The 19,113-nt window shown below is 47.6% G+C and overlaps 1 protein-coding gene across 1 annotated transcript in view; it reads right to left on the bottom strand.

Moving 5' to 3' along the window:
- Nucleotides 1–233: 233 nt before the first annotated feature.
- The window catches only part of Slc1a4 (solute carrier family 1 member 4), a 32,379-nt gene continuing 13,499 nt past the window's right edge, over nucleotides 234–19,113 (bottom strand). Inside the window, exons 3-8 of the mRNA XM_028884534.2 lie at nucleotides 17,172–17,234; nucleotides 11,484–11,650; nucleotides 7,175–7,408; nucleotides 6,646–6,840; nucleotides 4,590–4,724; nucleotides 234–2,114 (exon numbers count right to left, since the gene is read on the bottom strand). Coding sequence (XP_028740367.1) covers nucleotides 1,880–2,114; nucleotides 4,590–4,724; nucleotides 6,646–6,840; nucleotides 7,175–7,408; nucleotides 11,484–11,650; nucleotides 17,172–17,234 — 1,029 coding nt within the window. The 3' untranslated portion in view covers nucleotides 234–1,879. The remainder of the gene's footprint in view (nucleotides 2,115–4,589; nucleotides 4,725–6,645; nucleotides 6,841–7,174; nucleotides 7,409–11,483; nucleotides 11,651–17,171; nucleotides 17,235–19,113) is intronic.

The following is a 19,113-nucleotide window of genomic DNA, read 5'->3' as shown; positions in this document are numbered from 1 at the left end:
AGTTCGCTGTCCAGCTCCATCCCTACTTAATAAAATCCTTTAGCATATCGGGAGGTCAAAGACGTAATTTGTAATTTAATTCCCCTTATTCAAACGCAAACTTGCTTGAAGTTAAAAACCACGAAACACACACCACACACACACACACACACACACACACACACACACACACACACACACAGACCCCATACATAAAGTATACGTAAATACTCGAGGAAAAGATTCACTGAAACTTAAAAAACACCAAATGCTCATTTGTAATCAAACAGTGGGATTGAGTCCCCATTAAAAAACAGTGTTGGCAACAAGGTCTGGCCACTCTCCATCAGTCCCTGGTCACCCCTGGCCCCACAGCAGGATGGAATGGCTCCATGGATTTAAAGGGCCGGGCCTTCTCACTTTGGGCTCTGTTCCTCATGGACCTTCCCCATCCCCTCACTCTGCACAGGCCGCATTTTAAAATGGCCTCTGTCCCAAGTACGTGGGGCCCAGTGATACACAGGCCAGGGAAAACGAGGCTGCGCGGGGCTTAAGCTCCTCTTACGAGCAGGGTGGACAGAACTGTGGGTTAAGAAGCAGCAATGGAATCGGGCACCCAGAAATGTGGTAGAAGGTGGGTACCAGCGCAGAGGCTGCATGGAATGCTATCAGGACTCTTCAGAAGGCAGGCTCTGGAGTCTGACGGGAACACGGGCCCGTCCAGGAGAGCCGATCACACCAGCAGGCAGCCTCCATGGAGAAAGCTGTCTCCCAGGTAGACTGGGTGCTTACAGATGTTTGAACGTGACTTCTGAGAGGCAAAATGGCCATTTCCACAGCTTTCCCGTTCGCCTTACCAGATGCCAACGAAGCAGGTAAGAGGCAGGTAACATCAGACCCAGGACTTACCACAGGACTTACGTACACTGTGGAAACCAAAGCCGGGGGCCTGGACACAGGGCTCCCCCTCGATTAGTGCGTGGGTTTATTGGGGGAGTATGTGATTTTGCTGCTCTGCAGGGCTTTAGGGAGGACCTAGTCAAACTGTAGTAATACACTGACCAACCAACATGGGTCGGCGATGCAGTGACCACACCACCCCTCCAGAGAAAGAGGTCTTAGGGTCTGCGGCCAAGTCAGAATGGAAACAGGGATGTGCTGGCAGAGGCCCACGCCTCAGGAGGAGACAGAAGAGGAGGTCTAGAACGGGACCAGTTCTGTCTTGTCCTGATTAGCGTGCTCCATTGTCTTTCCCCTGACCTCAGCACTGAAATGGTTTCCTCAAGCTGAGACCCCAGCTGTGCTGACCACCACTTGGAATATATCTAACTTGACACTGGCCAGCACCTCTGGTCCCTCCGGAGCCACCACACAGGTGGAGTACAACTCTCTAACCTGAGGGCCGGCTCGTCAGATTCCAGCCAGTCTGCTTCCAGAAACATCTTCAACGTCTACTGCTGATGAGACAGTGTGTGACACAGTGCGACAGACAATCACAAACCCCTCCGGTTTGCCCAGAAAGCACCAGATGCAGAGCTAGCCAGGGGCAATAGAAGAACACATCTGCATTCCCCTGACCTTTACCCCCAGGCCTCCAAGAACCTGGAATCCTCCCCAGGCCTGGCAGCTCCAGGGGGTTTCCAAATCGAGCCAAGGTGTATCTACAGCTCCACCGAGACATGGATCAAGACAAATGCCAGAGTGTTCTAGTCCTCAGTAATCAGTCCTGGCCCGGGAGCCCAATGCCTGTGCTGAGGATCTGGCCCTCAAATTGGTGATTGGGCCAAAGCATCGCCTGGGAGATGAAAAGTCTGTGAGGGCCACGCCCACGTCTAAATAATGGGGCAGGCTACCAGGGTGGGTTGCTGGTAACTAGCAGGCCGGCCCAAGCCCAGCCCCATCACAGAACCGACTCCTTGGATTCGAGTTCTGGAGCAACGGGCACGGAGCCTGCTGGGTTCTGGTGGGTCACCAGAGGCGACGTCTCCTCCTCAGACTTGCAATTGGGAACAGCTTCCACCTTCACTTCCTGCAGCTCCTGCTCGCCCTTCTTCACTGCCTTCTGGTTCAGGTGGTTGAGGATTCCAGCGCCCAGGGCATCCCCTTCCACATTCACCACCGTGGTAGTCCGGTCCCTGGTAGCAACGGGAAGGAAAAAGGACTGATGTTATACCCAGAGCAGTCAGTGGAGGGCGCTGTCGCAGCAGGCAGATGGCCACAGGGGTAGCTGACTTGTAGGGAGTGAGTGAAGTTTCTGAGTGAATGTGTTTTGTCTGACATGGGCACCGCCTTGTCAAGGACTCCATGTCAGACCCAAGGGGGTGAAAAAGCCTGCCTTCCCCACATGAAGCCTCAGGAGGGACGGCAAAGCCTCCCCCCGGTTCTTGTGAGGATTTTGACAGTGTGTGCAAAAACCGTACACTGTAGTACACGGCATACACACAGAGAGAAAACATATACTATATGCAACACACACACACACACACACACACACACACACACACACACACACACACACGGCCTGGAGACTGTTCTCTTAGAGACTGTTCCTACTGAGGGCAGCTAAGTTTGCCTTCTTTATTCAGCGGTATACCATAAACTCTGCACCCTGTTCAACCGAATCTAACCGACATGCTGAACTTCCTGGGAGCTGTGGCCCCTCCATCCATGACAGTGGTCCAGCCAATCCCAGCCTCGCTGGGCCTGCATGCTTGTCCCTGCTGGACGCGGGTGTGCTATTACAGGGCGGGCACAGCACTAACAGACCTGCTCCGAACTGCTTTTCTCTGAGCAGTATTTACGCCTGGAAAGCGGTGAGACTCTCACTGCAGAAAATATGGGAGACGTTGAAGGTAGCGGACAACTCACTTGTGCATGTTGCACAGCTCTGGGAGTGGATCTGAGCAATGCAACCCAGTCCCCTCCAGCCAGCATCCCACACAGTTCTGAGAACATTGCAAGCATTTGGGAGAAGAGAGCAGGTACGGCCTTGTGTTCAGTTTTTCTTCCCCTCAGTGCTGCGGTACACTAGAACTTCAATGCCACTTCAATCCTTCAGCCAACGGCAGGAACATTCCCCAGTTGTGGACAAGCATATCACAGAAAAAAAAAAAAAAAATAGCACCAGCTTTCCCACAGCCTGCTTAGCACAGGTTAGCTCAACATCTACCCCAGTCACTGGCGCTCAGAAAAGGTCCTGTAGCCATTTTGAAGACAGAAAAATGGTGGTCTTCCCCAAAGGCACTGGAGGACTGAAGTCCCGACCTTGAGTGGCTTGGGCGCCCAAAGGCCCCTGCTGGGCATCCAGCAGGGTGCGATTTCCCTTCTCAGCTGAGCACCTCGGAGTTACATTCTCCAGGCACAGGAGGCAGCCGGAAGGACAAGACAGATGATCCCTGCCATTGCTCTGGTCCTGGCCAGCCCAGGGATGGAGCTTCCTCTGATGAGGTGTCTGGAAGACAGGCGTCTCTATGGGACGCTTCACCCCATTTCCACGAAGAGCCCTCAGAATTCCACACAGCTATTTTAAGTTGGAAAGACTACCGTTTCCAAGTCCCGCCGCAGTGCCAGGCACCTGAAGTGAGCTCCTCTGAGCCCGGCTGTGAGCAGCCCAGCAGGACTGTCCTCCTCACTAATGTTCACAGAAAGCTGTCCCGCCTGCCCCACGCCCTGTGCACGGCACATATGCGGACTCGTGTAGTCCTCACCATGACTGGCGTGGCTTCTACAAGAGCAGATGCGTGGGAGGGCCGGGCTCAAAGCCTCCCTGGCTCACCCATGGGCTCTTCTCTTTCAGGATCACTGCCTCTGTCAACTTTCCTACAGAACAGTAGACTTACACCTGCAAAGGGTATCCCAAGGCTCAAACAATATCCAGACACTCTTGTGTTCTAAGGATCCCCAGGGACAGCAGCCTGATCATACGCTCACCGAAGGTCTCCTGAGTCCAAGCACAAGGTGTTTGCATGCTCTCCTTGCACAGCAAGCATTCCTTGGGTATTTGCAGGCCAGGGCCAAGCACTGCTCCAGTCACTTATTACTCCACCCTGCCGTCACCTGCACAGCCCCTCACACCTACTGAGTATTACAAGTTCTGGATGGTCGCGTCTCCGGCCATTCATGGATGTTCACAGGCTCTTGCCTGTTACACTGTTGACGACTTCTTCTTCTTCTTCTTCTTCTTCTTCTTCTTCTTCTTCTTCTTCCTTTCTTCTCCTCCTCCTCCTCCTCCTCCTCCTCCTCCTCTCCCCTCCTCCTCTCCTCCCTCCTCCTCTTCCTCCTCCTCCTCCTCCTTCTCCGACAGGGTTTCTCTGTGTAGCCTTGGAGCCTGTCCTGTCCATCTGCCTCTCCCTCCCAAGCACTGGGATTAAAGGCGTGCGCCGCCCCTGCCGGCCCCGCCGCCGCCGCCGCCGCCGCCGCCGCCGCCGCCACCTCCCAGCAACGGTTGACTTCTTATAGTTCTAAATCTGGTTTTGCCAGCTTAACTATAGACTCCTTCCAAAGCAAGGGTTTTAAGTTTCCCTGCATACTCCAGGCCTAGTGGAGCATTAAGTTCCCAGGGGCCTCAATAGACTTTCTTTATTCCAGGATCCTTGGTATCAGCTACTTACACGATCCAGTCCACAGCCAGGATCAGAGAGAGGTAATCTGTGGACAATCCAATGGCCTCTAGGATAATGGCAATGGTGAGGACCCCTCCAGCGGGCACACCTGCTGCTCCAACACTGGACGCCGTGGCAGTCACTCTAGGGTACAGCAAAGCAAAGTCAGCCATGAACACAGATCAGAGAGGGGACCAGAGAATCACACAGCATTGCAGCCAGGACTTGTAAAAAACAACCACACACCTCAGTGGTTCTCAACCTTCCTAATGCTGCAGTCCTTTAATGCAGTTCCTCGTGTTGTGGTGACCCCCAACCATAAAATTATTTTTGTTACTACTTCATAACTGTAATTATGCTACTGCCATGAATCATAATGTATGATATCTGATATGCAGAATATTGGATCAGTGACTCCTGTGAAAGGTGCTGTGGGATAATGCTTTTGTACACTGTGCTGTGGGATGATGCTTTTGTACACTGTGCTGTGGGATGATGCTTTTGTACACTGGTTTAATAAAATGCTGATTGGCCAGTAGCCAGGCAGAAAGTATAGGTGGGATAAGCAGACAAGGAGAATTCTGGGAAGAGGAAGGCTGAGTGAGGAGACGCCAGCCTGCCATCCAGGAAGCAGCATGTAATGGCACACAGGTAAACCCACAGAACATGTGGTGACATACAGATTAACAGAAATGGGCTGAGTAAGTGTAAGAGCTAGTCAGTGGTAGGCCTGAACCAATGGCCTAGCAGTTTTAATTAATATAAGCCTCTGTGTGTTTACTTGGGTCTGAGTGACTGCAGACCGGGTGGGCACAGGAAAACTAGCTACAGAAAGGGTCATTTGTGACCCACAGGTTGAGAACCACTGCTCTGGGAGTTTGAGAGATGATGCATTCTCCAAGTACCCTCAGACTTCACATCTTCAGGTTCTGTGTTCACAAATTAAACCAACCACAGATCAAAAACAGTGAAAACAAACTGTCACTACTTAACATCTGTAGATCATTTTCTTAACGAAACAGTATAACAATCACACAGCACTTACGTCATATTAAGTATATAAGTAATCTAGAAACGATTTAAAGTAACGAGGAAAATATGTGCAAATTATATACAAGACACTACTGATATGGTTTGACTCTGAAATGTTCCCTACAGGTGCATGTTTTAACACCTGTTTCCCAGCTGGTGGCTGTACTTTGAAGGCTGTGGAGTCTTTGGGAGATGGGGCTTGGCTATCCAAAGTAGTTCACTAGGGAAGGCCCTTGAAGGTTATACCTGCCCCGTTTCCTGACCTACATCCTTCCTGTCTGTCACCATGGAAACAAGACATCATCTTTCTCTACCATGATGGACTAAAATCCCTCTAAACCATGATCCCAACAAACCTTTCACCTTCTAAGTTATTTCTGACAAATATTTGCTCATGGCAATGCAAAAACTAACTACTGCAACTACCCACCATCTGCAGGGAAAAGGAGGTCCTGTGACCAATGCTCCTGTGACAGATGATCTGGATTGTCAGTTTGCTTGAATTGGGAAACACCTAGGGCCTTAGTGAGACACACTTCTGGGTATGTTTGTGGGGACATTTCCAGAAATGGTTAACTGGGTTGGGAAGACTCATCCTAAAGTTGGGGAGCACCATCCACAGGCTGGAGTCCCTAACTGCATAAAAAAGGAAAAGGAGAATAGCAGCTGAATGCCGGCACACATCTCTCCCTGCACCCTGATCCACCCAGATGTGAGCAAACAGTCTTACCCTCACGCTTCCATACCTTTCCCACAACGGACTGTGTCCTCTCAAACCGTAAGACAAAATACAGCTTTCTGCCCTCACACAGCTTCCTGTCAGGTAATCCGTCCCAGTAGTAAGAAAACTAATACATCCCCAGGACACTGAGGGATGACGGTGACAAATTCTCACTGTCTTCCAAAGGAGACACTGAATGATGGGGAAACCTTTTCCAAAGGAAATCAGAAAACAACAAACTAACTAACGAAAAACAAAAAATCCAGAGCTTTAAGCCAGGCCTGGAGTCGTAGGGAAGAACAAGAGGCTCACAGGATGGTGAAGATCTGTCCCGCATTTAGGTCGACGTTGTTGAGCTGAGCGATGAACACCGCCGCGACACACTGGAAGATGGCGGCTCCATCCATGTTCACGGTGGCCCCGATGGGGAGGATGAACCTGCTGATCCTCTTGTCCACGCCATTGTTTTCTTCGATGCACTTTATCATAGATGGAAGCGTTGCCGAGCTAGGGGTGAACCAAACAACCAGACATGCATACAGTCCTTCCCAGCCAGGCGGACACCACTTACTCGGACCCCGGAACGGATCACGAGCAGCACCCTAGCACGTTTCTGGCCCTCTTCCCTTGAAATACGGCAGCCCTCTTTCAAAGTTTCTAGGGTAACACACGGCGTTATCAAGCCCCACGGGATTCAGACAGGATTTCCAGGGCCCACTTAATCCATTATTCATGCAGATTCAGCCCAGAGCCACATCCGTGGCCCAGTACACAGTGTTCCCGCGAGGACCAGTCTGTTCACCTGGCTCCGCACCCGGGTGGTAGTTCCCAGCTCACTCACCTGGAACAGGTGGCAAAAGCCGTCGCAAATGGTGTGAGGAGGCCCAGGAGGAACCTGTAAGGGTTTTTTCGTGTAAAAGCGAAGTAGACAAGAGGCAGGACAATTCCTCCGTGAATAACGTGGCCCAGGATAGACGCGAAGATGTATTTCCCGAGGCTGGTCACCAGCATGATGATGTCCTTCATTTCCACAATCTTGCTTCCAATCAGGAATGTGATGCCTATAGGTACGTACCTAGGTTATAAGCACAGATACTCATCAGAGAGGCGCAGGGGGTGGTGGTGGGGTGGGTGGTAGTGGTGGGGTGGGGGTGGGGGCAGGAGATGCCGGGCCTCCCAAAACAGGAACTTTCAACTGGGCTGTTGTCATCTCTGCATAGAGTTACTCTAAAACAGAAAAAGATGGGCTACGCCCCCCCTTTTTTTTAATAAACAGGTTGTGTGACCGTGCAGTGAAGACAGTCATTCCAGGGTGAGTACATCTGCACACATAGACTGCTTCCCTTCGATAAACACTTACTTTCTTTCATTCTTTTCTCCTCTCTGTCCCCTTTCCTTCCCTTCAGACAAGGTCTCACCACATAGTCTAGGTTAGCCCGGAGCTTGAAATCCTCCTGCTTCAATCTCCTGCTCTACATACGTTCCTAAGCGACGGATTGCTACCAACTTCATGGCAAGTAAAGGCCTTGAGACTATAAACTTGACTTCTGGCTTTGCTCAGACCTGTCCTGAGAACTCAGAAAGACAAAAATTCCACAGAAATGCTGTGATACAAAATGGAACATAGCCCAGGGCTTCTGTGAAGTTTTACATTCTTTTTGGTTTGGAAGACACGATCCCGTGGGAAGAAATCATTAACAATGATGTTCTGGGAACATGGCCAAAACAGGGAGGGCTTTTTTTTTTTTTTTTTTTTTTTTTTGGTGAGAAAAGGAATAAACTGTAGAAAGTACAAAGAACAAAAGTCAGTTCTGTAAGTTTAATACCAATTCAGTAACAGTTCTACGGTCGTTTTAATTATAAATTTTAATTTATGCTTAATAATGCCTGCTAGTTCAGATTTCAAGAGGCATAAAGGGGTGAGTGGTGGAAAGTCGTCCCGTGTGGCTGGCCTCTTGAGTTCTCTTTCTAGAGACATTCTACACGGTGTTAGGACATTTCAGTCTCATCTTCGACAAGAATACATCCCCTCTAGACTAGAACGCTGCTCCTTAGCACCACACTCAAGCCGGATCTCTCCTCAGAGAAGCGCTCCACTTCCTGTCTACCTAGAGGTGCTGGGATGCACTGAAATCTGAATTTACTTATTTTACACTCCACATTACACTGCCAAGATATTTTCATATCAGTATTTAGAAAGCTACCTTTTTTTGTGATGAAATACACATAAAAATGAGCACTTAGATCATCTTTAGAGTTGATTGTCACTAAGTACATCCAAATTGTCCGGCAGCCACCACCGCCACCCAGACCAAGAGTGAAGCTCTGTTCTCACCGAAGTGTGGTTCCCACGCCCTCCGCCCCGGCCAGCCTCTGGCACACAAAAGCAGAACACACATTTTGTCCTTCTTGACCTGTTTCGTTAGCCCAATGCCTTTAAGGCTCCTCCATGTTGTAGTGTATATCAGAATATCATTTTTATAACACTCCATTTTGTATATTCCACATTTTGTTTATCCACTGCCTACTATTGATAGACATTTGGGTTGTTTCTAATTTTCACTACACTTTTTTTTTTTTTTCCCAAAGGAGGCTGAGTTTGAGACAGGATCACATTTAGTCAAGGCTGTCCTTGAACTCTGGATCCTCTTACCTCCACCTGTCATGGGCTGGTAGTACACGTGTGTCTAGCTTACAGCCTTGTCTTTAGTATTTCCTCAGAATGGAAGTGTCCTGATTTCTTCCTACGTTCTCATCTTTGGAAACACTGTCTGTGCCCATCCGCCGTGTTCTCTAGGTGAAGACACCAAGCAGGGCCTCTGCTGATTTGGAGGTGTGCACATTTTAAACATCAGCAAATGGTTGTTTTCTGACTGTCTGTGCCAATTCCCAACCCCAGTGACAGTCCAGAGGGAAGCCGTCCACCCTGCTCCCGCACCAGTGGCCACCCAGGGGACATTTCTCTCTTAGGGGATGTCTGGAGATGTCAGGAAGACAGATTTTTTGTCACAACTTTGAAGGCCAGACCTAGAGGTCAAAAGGACCAGGGTTAAGGACCCTGTTCTCATTCTCACCACCTCCCGACAAAGCCAGCTTGCTGTTACTTTGATTTTCAACCCGGGCAGGCCCTCCTTAGAATGCTGACTGCTCCTGCTGGCTCTCCTCTCTGTGAACTGCCCGCTTCCATGCCCGTGCTTTCTCTAACAGTTTAAACACGCTGTTTTCACTAGTAAGGACACTTGAGTGGGATGTGGAAAAACAGGTCTGCCAGTACTTGGGAGATTCAAACATGGGGACTGGGAGTTCTAGATCATCCTTGGCTGCATAGCAAGTTCAAGGCCAGCCTGGGCTCCGCTAGACCCTACCTCAAAAACAAACAAACAAACAAACAGCAGACCCCAGTTCTCCCCCCAGAACGACAGTCAAGCGAAGCGGCATGTTTGCAGAGAGCTGGGCTACATGATTTTTATACTGAGCAAGAGAAATACCACTGATGGGATCTGTATTTGTTTTAGTTTCAAATTTTTGTCAGTTTCAAATTTCTCCTCAAACTAGTCCAGTTGGGACCTACGTCATCAGAGAGGGGAAAGTGCTGGATTATTAGTGGTCGACAACAAGAAATACTTTGTAATTATTTTGTATTGAAATTGAAAGCATAAACAAGTTTTTCACAACTAATGGATGGGGTCTAAGATCCAGAGGTCTGCTTGGGGGATGTGTTAGCTTGTTTTTAATGTCAGCTTGTCACAGGCTAGCTAAGTCACTTGGGAGAAGGGAACATTAACTGAGACAATGCCCCCCCCACGCCATTGGCCTGTGGTATAGTGCATTATCTTGACTGATGATTGGTGGAGGAGGGCCCAGATGATCTTAGGCAGTTGGTCTTGGGTACTGTAAGAAAGCAGGCTGAGCAAGCCATGAGGACAAGCCGGTAAGCAACACTCCATGGCCTCTGCATCAGCTCCTGCCCCAGGTTCCTGCCCTGCTGGAGTTCCTGCCCTGACTTCCTTCCATGAGGACTGGGATGTGAAGCTGTAAGCTAAAATAAACCCTTTCCTCCCCAAGATGTTTATGGTCATGGTGTTTAAAGCAGATGAAATGACAGGAAAAGCTTTGAAGACATGAGGTCTGGGACTGGCCTGATTTCAGGGAAGTTGCTTTGAAGGAAGCCAAGAATCAAGCTAGTGATTTTTATTGAGCAATCATCCTTCCATTAACATCACACAAAGAAGCTCTTACAAATTAAAAGCTTTCATAAATGAGCATTTTAAGTTTTACCTAAGCAGGGTGAGATGAGTTTCTCCTCTTTACTGTAAAAGGTCACACCGACAAGCCTCCTTGAATCTTAAAGTTTATCATTTGAAGATAAGAGAAACTTCTTTTATGCAGCAGACTGCAAACAGGACATGGAGAACACATGTGTCCACATGGGAACCCATGCATGGATGGTGGTGATAGGAGTCAAGGAGTCTGTGGACACCACACAGGAACTGTGTGCACACCAGCTCTCTAGGAGTCAAGGAGTCTGTGGACACCACACAGGAACTGTGTGCACACCAGCTCTCTAGGAGTCAAGGAGTCGGTGTGGACACCACACAGGAACTATGTGCACACCAGCTCTCTAGGAGTCAAGGAGTCAGTGTGGACACCACACAGGAACTGTGTGCACACCAGCTCTCTAGGAGTCAAGGAGTCTGTGGACACCACACAGGAACTGTGTGCACCACACAGAACTATGTTCTCTAGGAGATCCAGACCAGATGATTGCACCAGCATCACTTTTTGAAATACTGAAAACATCATCATCATCATGGTGTGTGTGTGTGTGTGTGTGTGTGTGTGTGTGTTTGTATGTGTGTGTGTGTGTGTGTGTAATGTCTGGGTACATATGAAGGTGGAAGACAACTTTTAGGTATCTGTTTGCTCCTCCCACTGTGGGTTCCAGAGATCAAACCAGGGTTTTCAGGTTTACTCTTACCCACTGAGCCATCTAACTGGTCCAACCATCACCTCGTGTACCATGGCGGGCCTATATTTCATTAACTGCATACCCGGCATGAGGCCAGGTCTCCCACAGGGTAACCTAGAGTATTGAAATCTTTCCTAGATGTGAGGGGGACAGAGGAAGGAGATGGCATGGTGGCACTCACCACATAATCCAGGACACCAGCACCATCGTTGCCTCATTGAAGGAATTGAAGAATCGGATGAGCTCTTCTCCCTCGGGGCCTAGCTTCTTTAGAGCCACCCCTAACACCAGGGCAAAAAGGACCAGTCCTAAGATATTCATCCCTTCAATGTCGGTGACGATGGGGACCTGACGATCAGAAGACAGAGACTCAAGTCAACAACAGAGGGGTAACGAGCGTGTGTCTGCTTGGTGTCTGATGCATTGTGTGTAGAACAATCAAACACTCCCATTTCCTTTAACTTTAGTGAATCAAAAACAGAGCAGCAGAAAACAGCAGGAGATAGAGTTGGGGGACACACAAAGTCAACCGAAAAAAATGTTTACCTATTAGCCAGGAGCGAAAGCTCACACCTGGAATCATAGTACTCGGGAGACATGGAAGGAGGATCAATGGAGTTTTGAGGCTAGCCTGGGCTATAAAGTAAAATCTTGTTCTCAAAAATAAAAACCAAAACCAAAATAAAACCCCAAAACCAAAATAAAACAAAAGAAACAAAGAAAATCTGGCTGTAAGGAAGTTCCTTCAGAGACCCAAGGACTGTAACCGTCAACTCCTAAATGTCAGCACATCTGCTGATTGGCTTATACTGACCTCCTGGCTGCCAAGTCTCAGGAGATTTTTAGGACTCACACGGCTTTCCCCAGAGGATCTTCGCTAAACACTGACTAGATTGAAGACGTGTAGACATAACGGAGCCTTTGTATCTCCAACAACGCTGAGACCCACTGCTGCGGCAGGGAGTAGACAAGCATTTCATCCCACCAAAACACCAGAGCCTGGCAGGATGGTGCTGGAACCTAGCACTTAGGAGGCCAGGGCAGCAGGATTCTAAGTTCAAGGCCATTCACTGAGACCCCAACTCAAAACCAAACAAACAAACACAAATGGACTGGAAAGATGGCGCGGAGGTTAAGATCATTTGCTGTTTGTGCAGAGGATTAGAGTTCAGTTCCCAGTATCTACAGCTCACAAGGACATGTAACTCCAGAGGATCCAATACCCTCTTCTGGCCTCCACAGATGGCTGTTCTCAGGCATAAAACCCTCACACAGACACATCTACATGCACATAATAACTAGAACTAAAATAACTCTTTAAAAAAACAACAAGAAAAAAAAAAGAAAAACACACCAAAAAGTGATGAATAAAGGAGCAAAAGTGAAAAACAAAGAAATCGAAAAACAAAAAAAACAAAAACAAAAACAAAAAAAAAAGTGGTGATATAACTTAAAAGCTCAGATATCAGTTCCAGTTCTGGGAACAACTGCCTCTCTGAACCTCAGGTCCGTCATGTACAAGACAAGCATCAGACTAAGTAGTTCTCAACTGCTGGTTTTTTTTTTTTTTTTAATTACATTTATTTGCCAGGCAGTGGTGGCACAAACCTTTAATCCCAGCACTCAGGAGACAGAGGCAGTTGGATCTCTGTAAGTTCGAGGCCAGCCTGGTCTACAGAGTGAGTTCTAGGACAGCCAGGACTGTTACACAGAGAAACCCTGTCTTGGAAAACAAAAACAAAAGCAATTCAAATGTATTCATTTATTATATGCACGATTGTGTGTGCACACACATGGCACAGCACCTGTGTGTCTAGGCACAGTGGGTCCCACAGATCAAATTTGGGTCATCAGAACCTGGCAGCAACTGACTTAACCCACGGGTTCATCTCATCTGTCCCTCGATTATTTTTTAATAGAACTTTTCCTGTAAGGAAAGGCTGGTAGAGTCGTGAGCCCTTCAGCCCATGTAGGAAAAGGTGTGTGAGCTGGGTGGAGGGCTGGGTCACTCCTCTTTCCTGTGACAGCCCAGGGCAGTAAGGAAATTACTGGGCTACACAGTTCCCAGATCCCTTATCCCTGCTAGCTCTGTCACAGAAGCGAGGCGGTGGCTCAGCATCTGGTACACAGACACCTAAATTTTCCATAAATATACTTTCAATAGATTTCACTAATTCCCAGGTTAACTGGACACATCTGAGTGAAAGGCGACTCACATGAAGCTTGTCAATGACCAAGAATGCAAACATGTCGTAAGGATGGACAGGAGGTGGCTGTGTCGTCACCTTCTAATTTTTCATTAAGAAACATCTCAAATCTACTAGTAATGCTGAAGGACAGGAAGACACTCATCATACACTGTTTATACTATATATATATAATACACACACACACACACACACACACACACACACACACACACACACACACACACACTTACCAGGGACATTTCTAGCAGTGGTACTAGGTGAGGAAGCCCGCTGTGGAGCCTTAGCTGAGTGAGTTTAGGTGAATTACTTAATCTCTCTGTGTATCAGTTCTCTACCTACAAAATAATAAAAAACAACAGCTGATATGCAGCTGTTGGGAAGTATATGTGTGAAGTACTCAGGCTATTTCTGGAAAATCAAAACTAGTAATTGTTTGGTTTGGGGGGGGGGGATAGGGTCTCTTGCAGCCAAGGCTGGTCTTGCACTTATGTAGCTAAAGATGGCCTTAACTGATCCAGCCGCTTCCACATCCTGGGCATCAGAATCACAGGCATGCGCCACCACGCCTGGCTTTAGGTGGGTCTGGGGATAGAACCCAGGGCTTGGGCATGTAAGGCAATTCTACCAATGCCGCTATATCCCCGGAAGTTGTTTGTCTGTTTGGTTTGGTTTTTGGAGGAAAGGTTTATTTTGGTTTACAGTTTCAGATATTTTAGGTTCGCCATGACAGGGAGCATATAGTAAAGGGAGGCATTTTTAAATTTCGTGATACAGAGTCTCACTGTATAGCCAGAGCAGGCCTGGAACTCACAATTTTACCGCCTCCGCCTCTCAAGTGATGAGACTACCACTCTTATTATTTTAATGGATATTGCCTTAGAGATCATCCTGGAGTATGTTCTTACAATGGCATTGTAATACCATAGATTTCTGAGTACTGCTGTTTTATCCTGGACTTGGCCTATTAAAGAACTATAGAAAAAGATTTTGAATGGCAGTGCCATCTCTACTGCTGGCTTTGGTAGTCTGTGGAGAAGCCAACACTACCAGGACCTATGGGCTGCCTGGCAAGCACCCGTTACTGACCTGAGAGTACCAACTCATTCTCTGGTCCATGTCCAGCGCCCTAGCCGGGACTGACAGGAGAATCAGTACAACCAGGGAATTCATCTATTGCCAAATGCTGGTTTCAGAAGGCCTGTCAGTCCAAGATGTGGTATTTGAGATCAGGTAATTCCAGCTAAGGAACGGACTTTCTGGCCTGCCAGAGCAACCAATGAGATGAGTCTTTTTGGGGGGGGGGGGGGGTGGAGGAAGCTGGCGGCAGGTGGTGTGAAGCATGCTGGGATTGACAGGGTCAGGAAAGCCTAGACACAATCAGCCACAGCCAGGGCTGCACCCCAAGTAGTGTTATGTCTTTCCATAGTCTGTTCCCATTACCTGCATCATTCTCTCTCCAGATTGTCTTCTATCTCCCCCGTCGGCTCTATGGAAAGGACTCCCTGCCCACCGAGGCTAATCACCATCTAGCACATGCATGTACTTTCTCTGCCTGTTTACATACTCTGTTTCTATTTTCTCCTAAGCGGATGCATTTGTTCTATGGTCCCTTTCATCAGAATGAGCTCTACCAGGGCAGGGCTTTGTTGAGGGTGAGCACCACCTGAGTCTGGCACTCAGCAGCTGCCAAATGTCACTGTTTACTGAATTAATGACTCAATCAATAAAAGGCTAGGTTTGCACCCATGGCAAGTTATCACAGGAGATCAAAGCAGGCGTGGCAGAGAGCCACAGGTGAGGCCTGCAGCCTCCTGGGTGTCCTTAGGTTCCTGGTTAATTCCACCAGCAGCATCCCACCCTTGAGGACAAGACTTACGCTACCTGTGTCTTTAAAAAAGAAGCCCGGAACTGACAAGGCCACATAGCTCCTCTGCTAAAGAGCTGACATTCTTCGAATTTACCATGAGAACAGGGGGACATCAGCCGGGGGATACTCATGGGTCGCTGGCACTTCCATCGGGGAAGCCAGAGCAGCCAGGGATGCCATGTTTGACAGAACTTGAAGGTATCCAGGTGATGCTCTAGTCACCTGCACTGCCCGAGGCTCCGAGAGTCCCGATGAGCCTTAGCAAACCCCTTCCAGCCATTTGCAAAGGGGACCAGGCTGTCCGGAGGGTCAAGTGACACACCCAAGGAGAATGTTGACTCTGGTGCTTTGTTTTGAGACAAGATCTCACTATGTAGTCCTGGCTGGCCTGGAACTTAATCTGTAGACCAGGTTGGCCTCGAACTCAGAGATCCACCTGCCTCTGTCTCCCAAGTGCTAAATTAAAGGTGTGTACCACCACACCTGACTTGACTGTTTTATATACACAAAGAACCTGAACTTTCCAAAGATACCGAGTTGATGTAAAGTCAAGAGAAACACTATTTTGTTTTAACTTTACCAAGTGTCATTTACCATTTTAGAAAGTGTGTTGACCAGACAAAGCACTAAAATCCAAATCACTGGTACAACATGTCAACCTGCAGACGCAGCCACAGCATTCTGGGTTACTATACATATGACAGATGTGAAAGTATTTACCTAGCAGTCTTTTTTTCAAAATATGCAAAAAAAAGGACTAACAATATATATTAGGTTGGATTCTGCCTTACTGCTTTTGTTGATTACTTTTGTTATTCCGAGACGGGCATTTCAACTCTGCATCTCAGGCTGACTTGAAACTCCTGTCTCAGCCTCCTTAGTGCTGAGATTGTAGGAGTCTACAGCAGCAGACTTTATTATATTCACAGAGACGGGGCTTCACTGTGCTGTGCTGCCTGCCCTGCGCCCTTGGTTCAAGTGATCCTCTTGCCTCGGCTCCTCAAGTAGCTGGAACTATAGGCACATGCCACCATGCTTATTTGCTTGTTTGTTTGTTTTTCGAGACAGAGTTTCACTGTGTAGCTTTGCGCCTTTCCTGGAACTCACTCTGTAGACCAGGCTGGTCTCAAACTCACAGAGATCCGCCTGCCTCTGCCTCCCAAGAGCTGGGATTAAAGGCGTGCGCCATCACTGCCTGGCTCACCATGCATTTTTTAAAAAATGATTACTACTTAATCTTACTTTTGAGATAGAGTCTTCCTGTATAGCCTAGGCTATCCTAGAGCTCACAGTGATTCTCTTGCTTCAGCCTCAAAAGTGCTGGGATTACAACAGTACCCTATCAGTACCAGACCTCACTGGTTTTTAAATTCATATTTATTAATTCCAAGTCGATGGAAACATACGAAAACTTGGTTATAGCTTCTATAATTGTCCATTAATGTGGTAAAATATGCATTGGGTTATTATATGTCATTTTTATTTCTTTTTTTTTTATTGTGTTAGTTTTTTTTTTTTTTTTCAAGTTCTATGTGTATTCTGAGTCACCTTCCCATTGCATTAGGAGAGAAGGAGTTATGAAGTAGCTTACAGACCTCTGAAGATTCCCATGCTCCAGACTCTGGCTTTTGGCCATTGTGAGAAGGAGCCAACCTAACCTGGAGGCTTTTAACATTCCATTCAGAAGCCCCAATCTCCAACCACAGTAAGTGAAAGACACATTGTGGACATGCTTTATCAAGGCAGCTGGATTGCTTTCCACACACTTTTGTGATCTTCTGGAGAACCTTACCTTCTCGTAGGTCACGTTCCCGGAGCTGGTGTTATGGCTCACCATCGTGTAACTGGTTGCAGACTGATAAAAAGGAAGAAACCCATCATCAGTGAGCAGGTCTAAGGACCCACCCAGAGGCACTGAGGCAGGGAGGCCTCCATCTACTGCTGCTGTTCAGTGAGTGTGCTGGGCAGGCTGCACTTGGCTGGCCTGACACTGACCTCTGAAACCTGCATAAAAGTTACGTTAACACCAAGGCAGCAAAGCCCTTCCAGAAATTTTTGGGTTATTTAGGAACCCAACAATTTCCACCTGTTCCTTGGGCAAAAGGTTAGAGAAGATGTACACCGTTTCCTGCTGATAGTTTGGTACTCCAACAGCTCATGCTTCAGATTATTTGAAGAAGTTTGGTACCAATTCCAGAAAGTCAAAATCCATCACATTTTCCCCCCATTCATCTATTTATGCTCCACTGCGTTCCAGAATGACTCGTGTGGCTGCTCTCCTGGCATGCTTCTAATATGGCTTGAGCTGTGATCTCTAGAGGAGGAGACTCAAGGCAAGGCAGTGTCTGCTGGCCAAGTCTCCTGGCCCTTGTCCTACTGCTGGTTGACTAGACACACCTTTGCACGGTGCGCGCCGCATCTCTGTCCCTGCTGCCGAGTGGGTTCTGCTGGAGCCACCGAGGTCGTGTGGCCCCAGACCTGTCAGGGGTCCATACAGTACAGACCTGAGTGCCTGCCGACTTATGCCCCTGTTTGATGAGCTTCAACTCCTCTCAACCTTATCAGAGTTCCAGAGAGGCAGCTCCAGTCAGCTGTGCCATGATCGGGGTGGCACGAAACCAAGCCCACCTCACCCCTTTTGTGACAAGCACAAAAAGCTCTATGTAACTATTTTTTCTCTACCTCATATTATATATACAAGGCACTCCTGTGCTTACATGCAGGTTAAAAATGCAAAATAGGTAGTTTTTTTTCCTATGTAAAAAATATGCAAAACAAAAACTGTTGTAAGAAAGTTTTTTTTTTTTTTCTCATAAAAAGCAATCACACGCCTAGACCTGTCTACTCATGTTCTGTGTGAAGAGTGGCTGGGGGGACTTCTTCTCCACATTGCTTAAAAAGGGGGAAAATCTCTAACCAACCTGAATACCCATCAACAGGGCACAGTTGGAAGAAAAGTGTGCTACATTCTTACAGCCACCAACTTCTAGGTGAAAGGAAATTTACCCACATGGGAAAATGTTTGTAATATGCCGCCACAGAAAAAGCAGGTCATAAAGCATATCTGTATATGTCTACATGGGAGCAATACATTTGCATAATCATGTTTAAAAACTGTGCATTCCCAGGGGCTAGAGAAATGGCCAGAGCACTGGCTGTTCTTCCAGAGGCTCCAGATTCAGTTCCCAGCATCCAAACGGCAACTCACAACCATCTGTAACTCTAGGGGATCCAATGCCCTCTTCTGGCCTGCCAAGGGCACCAGGCATGCATGTAGTACACAGATACACATGCAGAAGAACGCATAGAATAAAATAAATAAATAAATAAATAAATACTGTCTGTACATTTACAGAAAAAAGAACACATCGGAAGGAAGCACACCAAAATGTTGATGAGAGGTAATTCTATGGAGTAACATGGGAAGATTTTCCCCCACTTTTTTTTTTTTGGAACATGTACATCCAAACGAAAGTATTATTTCTAATAATAATTCTACAATGTTTGAGACATTCTCCAAACAATGGTTTGAGGGTGCTTTCTAAATGCTGTAGGAAGATTTGGGAGGCCCCTTTCTACATTTTAGAGTTTTGTCATTTTTTTTTTTTAATTTTGTTCCAAGTATCCATCTATAAAAACTGACTCTAATGTTTGTTTATAACATGATCCCTCTGGGTTGCCCTGGAATGTCTATGAAGAGGTTCCTCTGGCCTCCCCGCTCACCCTCATGGTCC

The sequence above is a fragment of the Peromyscus leucopus genome, chromosome 10 (assembly GCF_004664715.2).
Source record: "Peromyscus leucopus breed LL Stock chromosome 10, UCI_PerLeu_2.1, whole genome shotgun sequence".
Taxonomy (NCBI): Eukaryota; Metazoa; Chordata; class Mammalia; order Rodentia; family Cricetidae; genus Peromyscus; species Peromyscus leucopus.
This window is presented reverse-complemented; position numbering and strand designations above follow the sequence as displayed.